This window comes from Solanum dulcamara, chromosome 11 (genome assembly GCF_947179165.1).
Source record: "Solanum dulcamara chromosome 11, daSolDulc1.2, whole genome shotgun sequence".
NCBI classification, from domain to species: Eukaryota; Viridiplantae; Streptophyta; class Magnoliopsida; order Solanales; family Solanaceae; genus Solanum; species Solanum dulcamara.
In genome coordinates, this window is record NC_077247.1 from 21,415,090 (window position 1) to 21,433,576 (window position 18,487).

The following is an 18,487-nucleotide window of genomic DNA, read 5'->3' on the forward strand; positions in this document are numbered from 1 at the left end:
AGAAATTATTCTCGTATGCCTAAAGCATCACCTAGTGAATTTGGAAAAATAGGTGTAGATGCACATTATATGAATGAAAATGAATATAAAAAAACTAATAGTATAGAAGAACCAAATAAATTTGAAGTAGAAATAGAACAAGATAATAATGATGATGTGGATATTACACCAACTAGTCCAAATATAGATATAGGTAATGCTCAATCTAGAACTGTTAATCTTCCTCCACGACCTGTAAAAAAAAGAAAAAAACTAGTTTAGTATGAATTATATTGAACGCATAGCCAGAACAACTAAAGTTCAATGTAAAAAATGTCAAAATAATTCGAGCATAAGACCGAGGGTAATAAAGGTAGGATGGATCAATTGACTAGACATATAGAGAATGAGTATCCTCGTTGGAAAGAACGAATAGGGAGTGCTACTAGGCTAGTTCAAGGTAGAATAAATTCACAGATTAGAAAATTAACGGGGACGTATAATAAAATGAGGGACCATGAAAGAGATAGCGAAAATGATAGTTGTGGGTTGTCTACCTTTTTCATTTACTTCTTCTGATACTTTTATTCATTATATATAATCAATTTGTAACTCATGTTTAATGGTATTCCTAGAAGTACTTGTAGCTCAGATATTTTTAGACTTCATGGACAATATGCATATTATTTACGTTGGTTATTAACAAATCTTCCATGTAGAGTTTCACTTACTTCTGATCTTGGTTGTGCTATAAAATAATTATTTAACTGTTAGTTGTCATTGGATAGATAGTGATTTTATTATGCAAAAGCGTATTTTAGTATTTCAATATGATGAAGACCGAAAACATAATGCACAATTTATTTCTGATTCTATATCAATGGTTGCAAAATAATATGGTCTTCAACACAAAGTTTTATGTATTTCTTTTGATAATGCATCTTACAACACCGCTGTTATTAATTCTTATTAATTTTTTAAAAACTGAGCTTCCTCCCCCCCTATAGAAGATATTTTTCATATTTGATGTGCTTATCATATAGATAATTTAATTGTAAAATATGGACTTTATTTTTGGGGGGCCAACAATTGAAAAAATTAGGCATGCAGATGGTTTTATTCAAGGAAATAATAAAAAAGCTAGACTTAAAGAATTTAAAAGAAAATGCGAGAAAAATAATCTTAGACCAAGATTAATGCCGGAAGAAATTGAGACTAGGTGGAATTCTACTTATGATTTTTTAAAGACTTGCAATATTTATAAAGTCCCTATAATTACAACTTTTAATCAATATAAATATAAATTTTCCGAAGTCATGTTGGAAGAATATGATTGGTCTAAAATTAATGATGTTGTTATATTTTTAGAAAAAAATTATTTGGCTACTTTTGAATTTTTCGATGCTTATTATCCTACTATTTCTAATATTTTAGCTTATTTAGCCAAAATTTCTGTATTGTTTATGGAATACAAAAATAAATATGATTACAAAGAAGTTGTCGCTGAAATGATAGAAAACTTTTAAAAATATTTTTTTCCTAATCTTCTTATTTATTTAATTGGTGTTATGTTAAATCCGTATATGAAATTTAGTACTATATTTGAATGTGTTCGCCTTATAAATAATTCTATCAAAATTGAAAAAGATGAAGAGCCTAGTATGTTTAAGGCGATGAGTGATACAAATGACCATATTCAAACATTATATGATCATTATATCGATTTTACTTGATAATGTTAATCCTAGTCATATTGTTCCTCTATCTTGTCCTTCTGACGAGCCATCATTTTCTAAAAGACAGGCACATGGTATGCCCGCCCATGGTGTTACTAATTTATCTATTTAGAATAGAGTACAGCTTACATCACAATGGAGCATAAATCAAGACGAGCTTAATTATTATTTGAAACAGGCTCTAGAGACCCATGATGAAAATAATGTCATTACACTGGAATGGTGGAAGAACAATCAAAAATAATATCCAGTACTATCAACCATGGCTAAGGATGTGCTAAATGTTACAATGTCAATTGTTGCATCGGAAAGCGCATTTAGTCAAGGAAGGCAGCAGATCGGAGACATTCGACATTCTTTGAAAAGCAATGCTATGAATGTTTTAGTTTGCCTTAGAGATTGGATTAGATCAGAGTGTAGAAATAAATAAAGAGCATAAGATACAGAAGAATAAGAAGAACTTGAAGAAATAATTTCAATTGGAGATCCTTCAGCACAAGTTAGTCCAAATTACGGATTAGTTGATTTTGAAAATTATGAGTCAATTTCTGTTAATGTTAATACAGATGAATTGTAGAAAATGATTTGAAATATGTAGAAATTACAATTTATTATATACAACTAATTGTAAGTTTGTAACTTTGTATGTTTTGAATTTTATCAATATATTAATAAAGTCAAAGACTCATTGAGTCTTTGCATTTCTTAATTTATTTTCTCCATAAATTTTATATGATTCAATTAAATAATTTGTAGCCACTATAAGATTTGTAGAAATTATAATTTATTATATACAAATAATTTCATAATCATATATTGAAGATTAAATTTGTAGTCACTATACGATTTCAATACTTGAAAAAATATAATTATAATAGATAGTATTTTTATGCTTTATAAGTATATATAAATATATAATATAATGTAAGTATAGAATTATAATAGATAATATACTGTGAGAATATCACTATAATAGATAGTATATTGTGAGTATATTAGATATACACTGTAAGTATATGTAGTATAATGTAACTAATCATTATAATAAATAGTATATTGTGAGTATAATATAATAGATAATATATTGTGAGTATATTTGATATACATTGTAAGTATATATAATATATTAGATATACATTGTAAATATATATAGTATAATGCAAGTATATCACTATAATAGATAGTATATTGTGAGTATATTTGGTATGCATTATTCGTATATATATAATATATAATGTAACTATATCATTATAATAGATAGCATATTGTGAATATATTTGTATACTTTGTAAGTATACATATAATATATAATGTAAGTATATTATTATAAAAGATAGTATATTGTGAGTATATTTGATATACATTGTAAGTATATATATAATATAATGTAAGTATATCATTATAATAGATAGTATATTATAATTATATTTGGTATACATTGTTCGTATATATAATTTAATGTATGTATATCATTATAATAGATAGCATATTGTGATTATATTTGATATACATTGTAAGTATATATGTAATATAATATAAGTATATTATTATATATTTTAAGTATATAAATTGTTATAATTAATTTTAAATTAAATAGATAACGATACACTATATTGATGATTGACTCAAATTTTCAAATATAAAAACCTTGCAAAAAAAATAAAATTCAAGCCCAACTCGACCAGTACGACCACTATACCCTTAATGGGTCATGGGCTAGGTCATCTGACATTGGGGCGCTATTGGGCCCAGACCAGTCTGGCCCAGCAAGGGCAAGACCGGCCCATCCCAGCCCCGTAAATCGATGGACAAAAAATTTAGTTGGCCCTTAGAACCTTTAGTATGATATAACGTCAATAGTACATTGATTGTGTGCCTATGTCATCCGCGACTACTATTTATTCTTTCATGCACGCAACACACTATACACACACACTAGTAAATTAATGGAATTGAAGGTTCTTTTTTATTAATTACCCCAAATCAACAGCAAGAAATAAGCAAAAAAAAAAAAAAAGTAAGAGAAAGATTAGCATTAATTTGTTTGAATTAATAAGGTCATTAATGGTAATGGTATTAGGTTCGATGAAAGTATTAACTTTTCGTGTGAATAAATTTATAACTGAATTCAATAGGAAGGAAAGAAGGGAAAAAAAAATTATTTGGTAAAGCTAGGTAAGTAAGTGATGTGTTCAGTATTTTTTGCCCTATTTTTTCTTCCTTCCTTAGTCACCTCTCGTGACGTTGATGATGCCAATACCAACTTTTATGGATTGTGCCTCTCCTATGAATCTGGCAATCAACCACACAATAATAATATTGTTCATACTCTATGGTCGCAAAGCTATCAATCTATCCTTGAATCATCGATACACAATGCTAGGTTCAACAATTCTAATGTCCCCAAACCAAACTACATAATTGTCCCAGAAAAAAAAGAACAAGTTGGAGCTGCCATGATTTGTTGCAAAAAATCAGGATTTGAGACTCGAATTAGAAGTGGTGGACATGATTATGAAGGCCTTTCTTACATTTCTCACAAGCCCTATTGCCTAATTGACCTATCCAACCTCCGTAACATCGATATCGACGTTCAAGAAAAGACTGCATGGATAGAAGCTGGAGCTACCTTAGGGGAACTTTACTACAATATTGGTAATAAAAGCAATACCCTAGCTTTCCCAGCTGGAACTTGTCCCTCTGTTGGTGTTGGAGGCCATATTAGTGGTGGTGGACAAGGACCGTTGATGAGAAAACACGGCCTGGCAGCGGATAATGTGATCGATGCCACAATCATCAACATTAATGGCACGATTTTGGATAGGAGAGGGATGGGAGAAGACGTATTCTGGGCAATCCGAGGTGGTGGAGCAGCTAGTTTCGGGGTGGTTCTATCTTGGAAGTTACAATTAGTGGAGGTTCCACCCGTGGTCACTCTCTTCACGGTGGTTCGAACTCAGGAGGAAGGTGCAACGAAGCTTGTCCAAAAATGGCAAAACCTAGTAATGGAAGAATTCCCTGAGGAGCTTTTCCTAAGAATAAACATAAACCCTAAAAGGGACTCTTTAGGGAGACCATCCATACAAGCTTCATTTAACTCGTTATATTTAGGGAGGAGGCGCCATCTTAGGAGAATAATGAGGAAGAAATTCCCAGAATTGAAGTTAAAGTCTAGAGATTGTGAAGAGATGAGCTGGATTAATTCAACAATAAGGATAGATAGTTATAGGAAAGATTCAAGAATTGAAGATTTGTTAGAAAGGAATAAGGACAAGAGACTCACATTTTACAAAACAAAATCAGACTATGTCACAAAGCCTCTATCAGAAAAAGCATTACAAGGGTTATGGAATGTCTTCAAAAGTACGGGAGATGGACTTGTCATATTCACCCCTCATGGTGGAAAAATGAATGAAATATTAGAGGATGCGATTCCGTTTCCACATAGAAAAGGAGTTCTCTATAACCTACAATATTTTGCACTCTGGCATCATCCAAACCAAACTGTAGAAAAGATAAAATTTGATTGGGTTAATGGTGTTTATGATTACATGGGGAAATTTGTTTCTAACCCAAGAACAGCATATGTAAATACAAGGGATTTGGATTTGGGAACAACACTAATTGGAAATGAGAAATACTCAGAAGCAAGGAGTTGGGGTGAAATGTATTTCAAAGGAAACTTTGAGAAATTGGCCAGGGTGAAATATACTGTTGATCCAGCAAATTACTTCAGGAATGAGCAAAGTATTCCACCTCTTGCTCCATAACTCTTTTAAATTTAGACATAAACTGAAAGATTTTCAAGTTTCTCCTTTGCTTTTCCCATATGAACAATTTTTAATTAACTTGCAAATGTGGATAATTTTATAAAATTAAAAAAAAAAACAAAGTAAAAAAGAATTAATAAGACAGAAAAATAATCTCTCAACATGCTAGTTTAACTAATATAATCATCTTCGATAAGACAAAATATAGTGTACTATTATTAAATAAGCTCGTCAATCGATGCATGTAGTTTTCCTCTTCAAATGAATATTAAAATACGCCTGTCCAATGACTTGAGATTTTCAAGTATTACTTTTTTTTCATGAAATGTCCGTGTACCTCGTTGAAAAGCCAGTGCAACAAACTTAAGCCCAAAATGTCAATCATATATGAAATTTTGGATGGATAATATTATTGGCATTGCAAAAAATGTTGCCCAAGTCCAACCATTGTCCAAAATGTTAACAATTGGAACAAACGCATTGCCCAACAACAATCGCCGGTAATATCCAAAAGCAGAAATGGCAAAGGTCGACCAAAAATAGAAAGAAAAAAAAACTGCCTTTTTCTGTACAACTCCTCGAGTACTACTAATTATCTACATCAACAAAGACACAAATGGGCAATATTTCAACTATTGCTCTCCCCCAAAATTTTGTTTCTCCCTTCGGCAACTAGCAGAATATACGAGCCTTGAAGAATAACCGCTGCTCACTGCTCAATAAGGCGAACCACTTTCCTAGGCAATCAGTTGGATCACATGGATTTGCAGCTGGTGCAACTTCAATGTTACTTCCAACAAGTTCCTCAAACCTAAGAGGAATTAGGCCAATTAAAGCAACTCCAATGGAGAACTGGAGGTGGAGACCCATTCTTTTGGAGTCGCATTGCCAAAGTAATGCACAGAAAGAGCTTCTTAATCTCTGAATCCTAACATCTTCATATCCAAAAGCTTTAAGTCCACACCTGTAGAGATATCATATATAAAATCTCGGTTTAGCATGAACTGAAATAAAACCAAAAAAAATCCAAGTGAAATGCCGCTATAAACATTAACACAAACACACTTAAGAGATGCCTATCAAATAAATACAATTAAGAGATGGAAGCATTGAGGTCATAATAAGTAGCCCTCCATCCAAAGGTCAATTTATTTCATCCAACTAACTGATGATTGTGACCAGCATCTCTACTCATTCACACAACTTAAAACATGGTACCTAGTTCTAAAATAATCAAATGCCCCAAACAGAAAAGTGACTTGTGGTATTCCAACTCTATTCCCAGTCAATTTCATTACAAAAGCTGGTTGTAAAATCATGCATACAAAAGGAAATTCAGATATCCAACTGCTATGTGAAGTTTCATCTTTTCTATTGCTGGTAAGGAGTTGATAATCTGTAGCAAATGCAGAATGAGTTTGTTCATTCATCTCTGTAGGCCTAGAAGACTTTTCCAAGCACCTCCTCAGAGTTCTAACTCATGTCACTGACTATAAGGCAATAAAAACCTAATTTTATCGATATGTAACAATATAATATAAGTAAACTATCTACAGATACGTCTTTTTAACATTATCATTTCCTGTTAATGTCCATAGCCATGTCTTAAAGCTTTTCTCCACTGGCAACACCTCTGGACATAGAATAGTTTTATGCAAATTCTGTGTACCAAATCAATGAAACTTTGAGGTTAGTGTAAGTCTAAAAGAGATCAGGCCAATAGTGTCCATTAAAGTTCTTATTTGCACGAGTGTTATGGCATAGACCACCAATGTGCAAACGGTTGGGGAAACAATTTGAGTCCGTATGGTTCCCTGAGCAGATGGATTATGATCAATCAGAGTACGTAACTGCCCACATATACATGTATGGATGGATAAACTGGTAGAAAAGATTTCTGGATGGCCAAACAAAAACTTATAAATGCATCCAATATCAGCAATGCCACTTATATTGAACTATGGAAAAACTTCAGGATAGGGAGAAATAAATAAGGATCAGGATATTATCCCATAAGAAATGCAATGATTTGGTTCAAAACAATATTACCTAGTTAATATGCTGCTTCAAAGATTCCCAAAGAAAATGAATACATCATATATGATCAGAAAATGGTAAAAACACAAGTATGCAGCTCAGGCCATCAAACAACAATCAAAATGCTAATAGAGCTCCCTCTCATATTTCCCCATTTAACACTTAAGCACTATGTACAAGATAAACGCTGAAAATAATTTAACATATTTGGTCAGTTACCTTCCAAGTTGGCCAAGAAGAGTAGTAATAGCAGCAGCATTGTGCTCTATTGAACAATATTCCAATAGATTCAATAGTGGACAGGCAATTTTGTCAAACATCCAATCCCAGCTCTGCTTGGGAGATCAAAAATGACAGAATTAGGCAGAAACTCCTGATAAATGAACTAAAAGCAGGAAAATAATTACCTACCCAGAACCACTACCCCCATTGCCCACTAGGAACCGAGCAAGAGAATTATGCCAGATAATATTTTAAAAGGAAAAAGATTCTCCAAGAACATCCTCCATTGAGAAAAAGATCCAACAAAAGATGGAGCGAGCATAACAAAGATTTAAATACAACAATATAGGAGTTAAAAGAGTTAAGAATTTGGGTGGAGAAGTAGTAGGCATTAAAACATCAATTGCTCCCCATAAATTTCCACTTGACGAATCAATTGAGAAAATTTCACAACATCCATGCAACCTAGTCAACAACAACATATCTAGTGCAATCCCACAAGTAGAGTTTGGAGAGGGTAGAGTAGGGGTGGGCATAAAATACCGAAAACCGAATTACCGAACCGAACCGATTATTTCGGTATTTCGGTTTCGGTTTCGGTATTTTATAATTTTCCCGTTCGGTATTCGGTATTTACCGAATACCGAATTTATTTCTATTGGCAATTGGGCCTCCTATAATTATTTCTGTTGGGCCCATTCGTATAATTTAACTATATCTAACATACCCTAAGTCCCAGCCCAATTATGTAACATACCCTAAGTCCCTAACAGCCCATTAGCCCAATTAACCTATCCATTTCAGTATTAAATATTATCTCTATACTGCCCAACCCTAATCTTCACTCTTCACTCATCACTCTTCACTTCTAAGTTCTAACTTCTGAGTTCACCACCGCCTCAGACCTCAGTCTTCACGCTGCCTTCAGCCCTTTAGCTTCACGCCGCCTTCAGCCCTTCACGCCACCATCAGCTTCCCGTTCTCCATCAAATATCAAATCTTTTGAAAAAATTTGTACGGAATTAGTGAAATAGAAGTTCCAGGTAAGAGATTCATGTTGATTGATGTCTCTTATTATCCTGAAAATCTGAAAATCTGAAGTGAGTGGAACTGTAGACAAGAACTGTATGGAGGGTTCGACATACAGCTGAGGCAACATGTTTAGTCTGTCTTAGCAACATACATTAGAAGTTGGTATCAGATTTTTGTGTCCATTCTTCACAAAGTTAATTTCTTTTTTTTGTTCGACTTCTTTGTGTTTTCAGAGTATAAAGTTCATATTTATTTCTTTCTTGTCAATGGTAAGGAGGAGGAAATTACAATATGCAAGAGTCAGCAAATGATTCTGTGAGCTTCAATATTTATGCTAATGTATTCTGACTTACCTACTCTCCAAGTTTTTGTTTCCCTTTTTTTTCTTCCATTTTTCGATTAATTTGTTTTCTAGAACTCAAATTGGGGATGCTGTTCAATTCCTCTTACCTAGTTAACCATGTTTGTACACATTTACAAAACTTAAAATCATTCATTTTTAACCGTGTTTTGTAGGTGTTTGCCCATTGTTCTTCTTCTAATGTTTTTTTTTAACTGCTGACTTGCTGTTCTGAGTTCTCTGTCTACTTACTTGGGTCCTTTCTTGATTTGTTTTTTTTTCTAATATCTTTCGATGTTTAGATGGAAGATGAAACAAGTCGACAACCAATGTTAAGTTATAGGTTTCCAAGAGAGGTTTAAGCTCCTTTGCTTTTACATTGTCTTTTTTGATAGATGAGTCAAAAAAATCGCGAGTGTACTTATGCCAAATGCGTTCGTTTAGTTTCTTTACTATTACCTATATGTGATTTTTCCATTTTTCCATTTTATAAGATGTTCTTTTGAAATTTCAAGGATTCATTGCAGACACTTGGTTCATCACTTCGGCTTGCTATTGATTCAAAGTGCTGAGTTCTCTTATTGCTGGAAAAAATTGTGTCGGAAATGATATATTGCAATTTAAATCTAACATCATTCTCCTACCTTGCATTTCTCTGTTAATTTTCTTGAAGTAATTAAGATGTTACTCCTTTTGGTATTATAGTCAGTCATTGAGAAAACTTAACAACCTCATTGGCTTCTGTCACTCTTTATGCCTATTCTGGTTAATGCTCTTTCCAAACCCCAACAATGACAAGTTTCATGTTACTGTTGTTTTGTGAAGGCCTATTTGGTGGCCAGTATTTCGATTATGAATACGAGACCAGTGTTTATACTTATACTTATATATGAGTTTTTCTGTTAGTCGATCAGTTTAATATGCGTGTGGAAAAGTTGAAGCTAAGGACTGGTTGATTTATCTTGTCTTTAGTTCTTATTAGATCTATAAGTGTCGAGTACCAAGTTTTGGGTTGCTTTGAAGCAGCTGTTGTTTTTATACTATGGCATCCGTGTCATTAATTGCTAGAAGTCGGCGTAGAAAACTGATTACACATCATCTTAATCTGCTGATATTTGGGATTATGATATTTATTAGCTTGTGTTTGTTTAATGGTTACTTCTTGTTTGCTGCTTGATATGGTTGGAAGAGTGTGTTAATTTTCTGACTGATTGCGACATTGGAGTTTCCCCTTTCGTGGTTTTGATTTTCATTTTAGTTGTTAGTTCTAAACCTTTAACTGGTACAACAATGCATTTTCTTACATGTAGGCTGTCGCGATGAGTAGTTGATATATCAGGAGTATTTATTAGCTTGTGTTTGTTTAATGGATACTTCTTGTTTGCTGCTTGATTTTTTTTCCTTATCTCTTCTATGTTTAGATGGAGGATGAAACAAGTCGAACAACCAATGTCGCACCTCTGGCTCTTACTGAGTCTCTTGATTGACTAGAGGGTTCCCTTTTTTCTTTAACAGTTTCTGGCTTTCTGCAATGCCTGGATTTTCATCATTGGGGTTATATATGTCTTTGAAGTTGGGAGATTTTGAATAAGCCATAATGTACATATTTTTTACAATTAGTTTGAAACTCAGTTGTATTCGATCCATTGTTTAGTTTGTTATTAAAAATCTTCACATCTCTTATTATTGCTATTGTGAATATGATCTACTAACATATTCCGTGTGGACTTTGACTTCAATATGGTATTACCGAATACCGTACCGAACCGAAGTTTGATTTACCGATTACCGAATTACCGAACCGAAGTTTGGAAGTTCGGTATTTGGTATATACTTTGAATTACCGATTACCGAATTATCAAACTCGAACTTTGAAAATACCGAACCGAATACCGAACGCCCAGCCCTAGGGTAGAGTGTACGCAGACCTTACCCCTACCTTGGAAATTGGAAGGTAAAGAGGTTATTTCTGATGCATATCAAAGCAAATCAAAAAAGAAATAACAGAAGTGAAGAATTCATGGCAAAATACTATAGAAAGCATGACAAAGCATTCTGAAGAAAAAAAAACAGTAACTACAACAGAAAGTATGATAATCGAAGACACGAGATAGCAAATAGTAACAGAAATAGAAGGACAGGAAACTACGGGAGAAGTACACCTTTCAAGCCCAAAATAAACTGCAACGAACTAAGTATAGAGATAAATTGCATGAGAATTAAGAGAGAACATTAAAAGGGGATGAAATATAACTCCTACCCAATTAAATGGTGTAATTCCTAATAAGATTCACCTTAACACATTTTGATTTTTAAATGAAATCCATTTGTATTTTCTTTCTGATTTTCCATCCTTCAGCAAATACAAAGTCCAGGATGCAAAAGCACCATATTAAGTTAACGTGTTTGTAATATTAGTATCTCATTTTGAGATAATAGGAATTAGAGTGAATTCAAACTCCCGCGCCAAAATAGTGCAGTAATTACTTCTAAGAAAGTGTTACTCCTTTTCCACCTTCAACAATAAGAAATGGTGTGGTAATTACTTTTAAGAAATCTGCATCCTACTGAATGAACAACAACGAACAGATTTTGGCTCTCCCCTTGCAAGTGGGGCTCCTAAATATGGATACTAGAAAATGATGGAACACAATGTGCAAAATGTTGAAACATTCTATAAGAATGCACAAAAAGAACATACTATTCATTTGAATAACCTTTCTGCAAACTTCTCCAAGCAAAAGGATTAAGGACAGAAATACTCGAAACTATGTTTTTTCTTTAGATGTAACATAATTTTATCAAAATTAACAAGTCACAAAGAAGCCAGTAGTATGCAAAAGTACTTACCATTACCTTGAGATAAGAATTTTTTGGGAGTGTTAAGTCACTAACTACTGATAATATATTCAGCCAGAACTTTTTAAATTTATAAAAGAAATGACACTGTGTCCTGATATAGCAATACCATTCATTCAAGGAATATCCTATAATAGCTCTCAAATCTTCGTACTTTCTTTAGACCTAGATCAGGAGAAATAAAAGAGAAACAAGAAAGAGGATAGAAATTCACAAGATTACAGAATACACGAATAAAATAAGAATCATACCATGAAACCTGCAACAAGCTCCACCAATGCAAGGGTATCAATGAACTGGCTTGAATCCCCCAAAGTAACATAGGCTGACTGGACTAGATCTACATTATCTGTGGATTCCTCAGTTTTCCTTCCATGTCTTGATGAGTTCAATGACTCCATCAAATCCAACCCCACAGCAGAGCAAGAATAACTCTTAAGACTATTCAAGAGTGAGGATGCAACAGCATCCATGGCAGCTGCACTCTTTGAAAACGGGCACTTACTACCTGAACAAATCTTAGACAAAGACTCAACCGTAGATGCAACACAGGAAAGAGGATTAGGAGATGATCTATTATTGTGAATAAGCATCACCAATGACTTCACCACAGTCATAGCTAAGCCATACTCTTTGAGGGTAATATATTTAGAACCACATAGATAGGCAAATATATGAAGAATATCTAGAGCATCAGATCTCAGAGTCCTTAAAATGTTGCAGGAAGCCTCACAAACAAAACCGATATGGTCAACCGCGGCACATACTGATGCTAGCAAAATTCCTCCAGTTAACAACAACTGAGTAGGAGCTGGTTGCTTGCACAAGCTTATACTACGACCATCCAAAATAAGATTGATTACCGAATTGGATGCAAGCTTTGAATCAGAACTTACAGCATGCACCAGCAATTTACCATGCAAAAGAAAATCCTCCATAAGAGAAAGTACATCATACAAGTTGCAAGATTCCACAAGTATTCTTCTCATATCTTCACGTGAGAGTTCTGCAAATACGGAAGATTAGGAGTTGCTAGTATATACACGGTAAAATTTTCCAGGAAACATCTTAATTTAAATAGAAAAAAAAAGGGCCAGGAACCTGTATATATATGCTGAGCAACGGAATTTATGAAAAGGATCAGGTCTCTCTCCCAATCATCTCCAAAGGCTCTCGTTGCAGTATCAGAAATGTAGAGCAGTAAGAGTGAAAAGAAGACACATGTCTTCTCCCTGAAAAAAGTGGCAAGGGATAAAATGTTAGCTCCTGTTTCATTATCAACTTATCAAATTTGAAAACATTCGCTAGTTAATGAAGCATAGGCATAACACTTGATATGGACAAGAACGAGACTAATGCACATAAACTAAGAACATCCTACATGCCTAAGAATGACAATTTGGCCGAAAGCATCTTAAACTCATGCAAACAGCTTAAAATATGCAAACACTCCAGATCGCTATATGAAATAAGGCATCTAGCAAATAGATTAGAAAAACCAATCCAGTATAATCTATCAAAAAAATTACATAAACCTCCATACATTATCATCACAACCTCCTATTTTCAATAATAACAAGTGATTCTGTTTCCATGTTGTAAATCATCCTCTCTGATCAAAATCAACATGTGCCAAAAGAACAAGTGCTTTCCAATTATAGGTCAAGTTGTGTAATTGCACCCAATTACACTCAAATCCAATTACCAAGTAGCTTTCCAAACAGGCCCTTAGAAGTAAAAAAATTAAGCAAAGAGAAGTTTGCTTATGTCATATTGGTAAATGAAGAACAAAGTATAGGTGGAAATCCTTGGAAAAAAAATATTGTATAGAGGGACAAAATTTTGGTATGTCTAATGCAAAGTAAGCACGAAACCCAACTCAAAATAGAATAGCTTAGCTTACTCGTTTGAAATTTCTTGAAGATTCAAAAGAGTGACCAGAATACTCCTAAAAGAAGTATCTGATGATGCTGAGCATTGAGCAAGACAACGGCTGGTAGCACGGTAAACACTTGAAATGCTGTTCTCATCATTGTTATTTGAAAAGATGACACAATACTTGGCAAACTCGTCCTGTAATGAAACGACTCTCCTTTCAAATGAAATCTGCAAATCCTCACTAGCAGGAGCAGCTAGGTCTGACCTGAACAATGCTTCCAATGTATCTGAATAGGAACTGCATGATAACTTGCAAGCTGTGTCAAGGTTTAATCTCTTAGATGAATCAGCGTGATCTTTTTTCTCAGGTAATGATGATTTTTTCGGAGGATCAATGGTAGGGTGTTTTAACTGATTAGAATTGATTTCCACATTGATGACATCAAAATTACCTGATGAAGCCACAGACCCCCTTGCATTAGAGAATCCCTCACATAAAGGTGTGTTAATCGGGACAAGTGCCATACTGTTATGGTACTGAATCTCAGGAAGTGTAGGCGATAAAGGCATTTCAATTGCTTGACAATAAGACTCTTCATCTGTATCATTATCCAAATTGAGAAGCTTTATATAATCACCACTGACAAGTTCATCAATATCTCCCAGATCATCGTCTTCCCCATCCTTGCAATCCTGGGCAGTTTCTGGAAGGTTATAGACATTTGGAGATAGATGTGTACAGACATCAGATTTGACACCAGAACTGTCGAACTTTGTCTTTGCCACACTATTACCGTTTAAAAGCTGCGGGCCTAGTTCACAGGATGTTTTTCTCTTCTTGGTAGATCTAAAATGTTCGCTGAACGAGTCATGTTGCATGTCAGCTACCGAAAGCTTTTTCTCATCATGAAGTCTATCTGTTCTACTATTTAAAATACCATCATGTAAAGAGATTTTTTGTGACAGCTGTCTTTGCCACTTGTTACCCTCGAAATTTAAGTTTCCATTATATTCAATGGCATCAATAGATCTGCTCATCCTCTTATGATTTGAGGCTCTCCTCTCAGTATAAATACAACTGATAGGACTCTTGACATTACTTTCAGCAATCGCTACAACATTCTCGTTGCACTTTTTTCTTGCATCTCCAGATAAACTTGATATGGTCGGTTCTATGTCCAATTTTCCTTCAGTTGATTTAGCTGATGTTGTGAGAGAAGCACATCTTTCCTGTGAGCCCACCAATAGCCTATCAGAAAAAGATGCTGAACTGGAATTCATGGCAGAACTCTGTAACACTTTTTTGTTGGAACCTCTAAGCAAAGGCTCCAATTTAGAGTTAATACCTGATATTGATCCAGGATTGTTCCCTCCACATATAGGAAGCGAAGGTTCACTACATTTTATGATTTGCTTGGACGGATCAGACACAACAGCAGCTAACTGCACCGAATCATTTCCAAGATGATAGTGCGTATCACAAGCTTTCAAACCAGAATAACAGTTTTTCAAGCTGACGCTGCAAACCTGCACAGCAGGAAGATCACATCATCAGAAACCATAGAAACATAGTTTGCATCAATTTAATCAAAGGAATTGAAGGAATAAAGACAACCCAAAAATAAATTAAATGGGTGTTTATGTGAAAATGGAGCAGGTATAGAGGAGTGAGCTCTAGTGAACACATCATATACTATTTTCAAAAGTTTCTGAACATTCTGCAAGAGTGTGCATGACTTCAAAAATAGTCAAAAAAGCAATTTTAACAAAGTTCAACAAATTCTTGAAAAATGTTAAGCTAATTGTTCAAACAGTCCATTTCTGTTTCTACCAACTCCAGTTCTGGTAAAAAAATTCCAAATAAAATGCATACTTCCCCCAAGGTTTCTTGAGAAAAACTAAATCAAAAATACCTTCATTACTATATAAGAGCTTTAGCGATACCAAGCACAAGAGAAACAAACCTTTTCCAGGTCATGCTCATCGCCTTGAAAGAAGCAACCATCCAACATATTTAGACGTCTTAAGAAATGAACAACCTCCTGCTTTATGCTAAGAAGATGTTGCTGTTGTATAACATTATTATGAGTTTTTTCAAACTTAGCTACTTTTTTGGCATGCTTCACCTGCTTCTTTTCAAACTTCAATTGCTTCTTCAACAGCTTAACTTTACCAGTTTCAACATGCACATTACAATCAGACGCGTGAAGAGGGCAATCAACTAATGACCTTGCAGAAACTAGCTTTTTAATTTCCTTCTGCAGTTCTTCAACCTGTTTTGTGTAATTTTTAACCGCTTCAGATAGCTGATCAGCACGATCTTTTTCTTTGGATGCCTTCTTTTTATATGCTTCTGCAGACTTTCTTTGCTTTTCCACTTTTTTCATCTCTGATTCAACACGCTTTTTCTCAACCACCACCTTATGTTCCATTTCCTGGAGCTTTCTTTGGGCTGCATCATAATTCAGAGCAACATCTACCATGGTAACATCTCTATCCACTGCCTCTGGAGCAAGTTCAGATGATAATTGAGCAGTTCCTACAGTTGTCCCTTCACTAGAAACAATGTTAACCATTTTACCAGATGCCATGAGCTCACCAATCTCCTTCTTCAAATTATCAATCTTTTGTCTATCCTGTTCCAACTGCCGAAATAGAGCAGTAGCACGACTCTTTTCATCCATGGCCATTTTGCGGTTGGCTTCTGCAATCTTTTTTTGCTCTACATTTTTCATCCCTGCTGCATCTGCACGTTTTCTCTCTTTAGATGTGTTTTTTCTTTCTGCCTCCAGCTTCTTCTTAGCATCTTCAAACTCCAAAGTCTCCAAAGCTAACTTCGATTTCACTTGATCAGCTTCTTTCTTCAGATTTTCCAAATTAAGCCTATTTACTTCTGCTCTTTTCCTTTCAGCATCAGCAAGTCTCCTCTCTTCATCAGCCCTTGTTTTTTCACCCTTCAATTTTGTCCTCAAATCGTCCACCTTTTTCCTCTCTAGATCAGCCTTCTTTTTCTCTGACTCTGCTCTCACTCGTTCTTTCTCAACAAGCTCCTTCAGTTCATTTACCTTTGTTTCCCTCTCAGAGAGATTCTCCTTAAGCTCTCTAATTTCTCTACCTCCATCATCAGCCACCAGTTTTTTCTTCAAGGAAAGAATCTCATTCTTCAACCCAGCAACTTCGCTCTCTAAAGAAACTCTTAAAGCAGATTCCTTTACCTTTTCCTCCTTTTCATTGTTTGCCCTAACTTTTTCATCCCCGAGATCTGGAAAGAATCAAACAAAATATAGCAGCAACCCAATGTGTGTCAGTTCCAAGAAATCAAACAAAATACAGTGTCAAATCAATGTATGACTCTGAAAAGAAACAAGGCAATGCAATCAACAAGATCTCACTACCAAAGTTAAACAAGACCAAAGAATGTAAGCTTCTAACTATACAGTATTGTCGCTGGGTTTAGTATGTAGGTACGCACCAAGTTTCTATGACACCAATCAAGATGACGTGTTTAAATTCCTAGGCACTTTCTTAATGAGGTGGCTGAGCCACCTTCCAGGCACCTTGAAAATTCAACAGGCAGCCAGTGTATAGTCAAAGTATTGGTAGCATTTATAGTCAAAGTACTGGTAGCATTTCTTTATCCTGAAAGAAGTCCCAGCGAACTTGCATACCTGGACTAATTCACCACGCAGGCTGGTATGGCCAACCTCCTAGACATTAAATTCAGTGTTTTATTTTATAATTTTTTACGAATTTCTCAATTCTTCTCCTTCTAAGTTAATACTCGAAAATCTCGTATTCAAAAATTAAGGGTGACGTGAATCTAAAGTGAAAGTAACTATACCTTTCCTCAGAGACAAATTTTCTGCCTGGATTTTGGAAACTTGTTCCTCGTAAATGGAGAGACCTTTACGAAGAGCATTTCTTCGATCTTCAAGCTTTGTGTAGCTGTCTTTCAATTTGCTGTACTTGTCTTTCCACTGCAAAGACAATCCAAAATCAGCCAAAAATCAACAGAAGAAGCAAATAGAAACGTTAAACCTGAATACTTACAGCAATGCAGCAGGGATTTGTAAGGTCTTCTTTAATCATTACATCATCTGCCATTGATGTTCCTTCATACATATATTAGCTTAAAATCAATAATCTCGATAAACTTATGCCTACACATGGAAACTACCTCGGCTAAACCCTAGAATTGAGAAGGTTCACTCAACCGTCATTACAGCTAACTTAAAACCCCTTCACTAAACCCTATTTGAGAAGTGGACGGACACAGGCATATGAATATCAAGTCGGTTCGGGTTTTATCATCCAGCGGATATCAAGCCGGGTCGGGTCCGAGCTATCACTGAGGGCTGCTCAACTCGCACGGTTATCAATCAACCAAGGAAAAAAACAGCATATTGTCACGGATTTAGACTTTCACTAAGACTTCCGTGCGGCACTTGACAACTTACTCACGAATCTTTCACGATCTTGTAAGCTCAAGTAAGCCTTTAAGACTAGATCGCTAAGGGAATACTAGATTGCAAGAAAGATAAGAGAGCTTTTATGAAAAAGGCTTTTGTATTGCTTTGGAAGAATGCTTGATTACTTGATGGTTTGCTACAAATGAATACCCCCTCTATTTATAC

At 34.7% G+C, this 18,487-nt stretch overlaps 2 protein-coding genes across 3 annotated transcripts; one reads left to right on the forward strand and one right to left on the reverse strand.

Moving 5' to 3' along the window:
- Positions 1–1,977: 1,977 nt before the first annotated feature.
- Positions 1,978–5,485, forward strand: LOC129872449 (tetrahydroberberine oxidase-like). Its single transcript, XM_055947437.1, has 2 exons — positions 1,978–2,131; positions 3,945–5,485. Exons 1-2 carry the CDS (start codon positions 1,978–1,980, stop codon positions 5,483–5,485), a joined length of 1,695 nt encoding a protein of 564 aa, XP_055803412.1.
- A 384-nt stretch (positions 5,486–5,869) lies between these two features.
- Positions 5,870–18,223, reverse strand: LOC129872017 (uncharacterized). Of its 2 annotated transcripts, XM_055946852.1 has the most exons (9): positions 17,904–18,223; positions 17,695–17,830; positions 15,818–17,115; positions 14,306–15,380; positions 13,879–14,170; positions 13,077–13,207; positions 12,227–12,981; positions 7,742–7,854; positions 5,870–6,449 (listed from the first exon to the last, which is right to left on the reverse strand). In XM_055946852.1, the coding sequence occupies exons 1-9, from the start codon at positions 17,973–17,975 to the stop codon at positions 6,158–6,160; spliced, it is 4,164 nt and encodes a 1,387-aa protein (XP_055802827.1). In that variant the 5' UTR covers positions 17,976–18,223; the 3' UTR covers positions 5,870–6,157. The 2 variants fall into 2 exon arrangements, with proteins under 2 accessions (XP_055802827.1, XP_055802826.1); XM_055946851.1 differs by having other exon boundaries at positions 13,879–15,380.
- Positions 18,224–18,487: the final 264 nt, after the last annotated feature.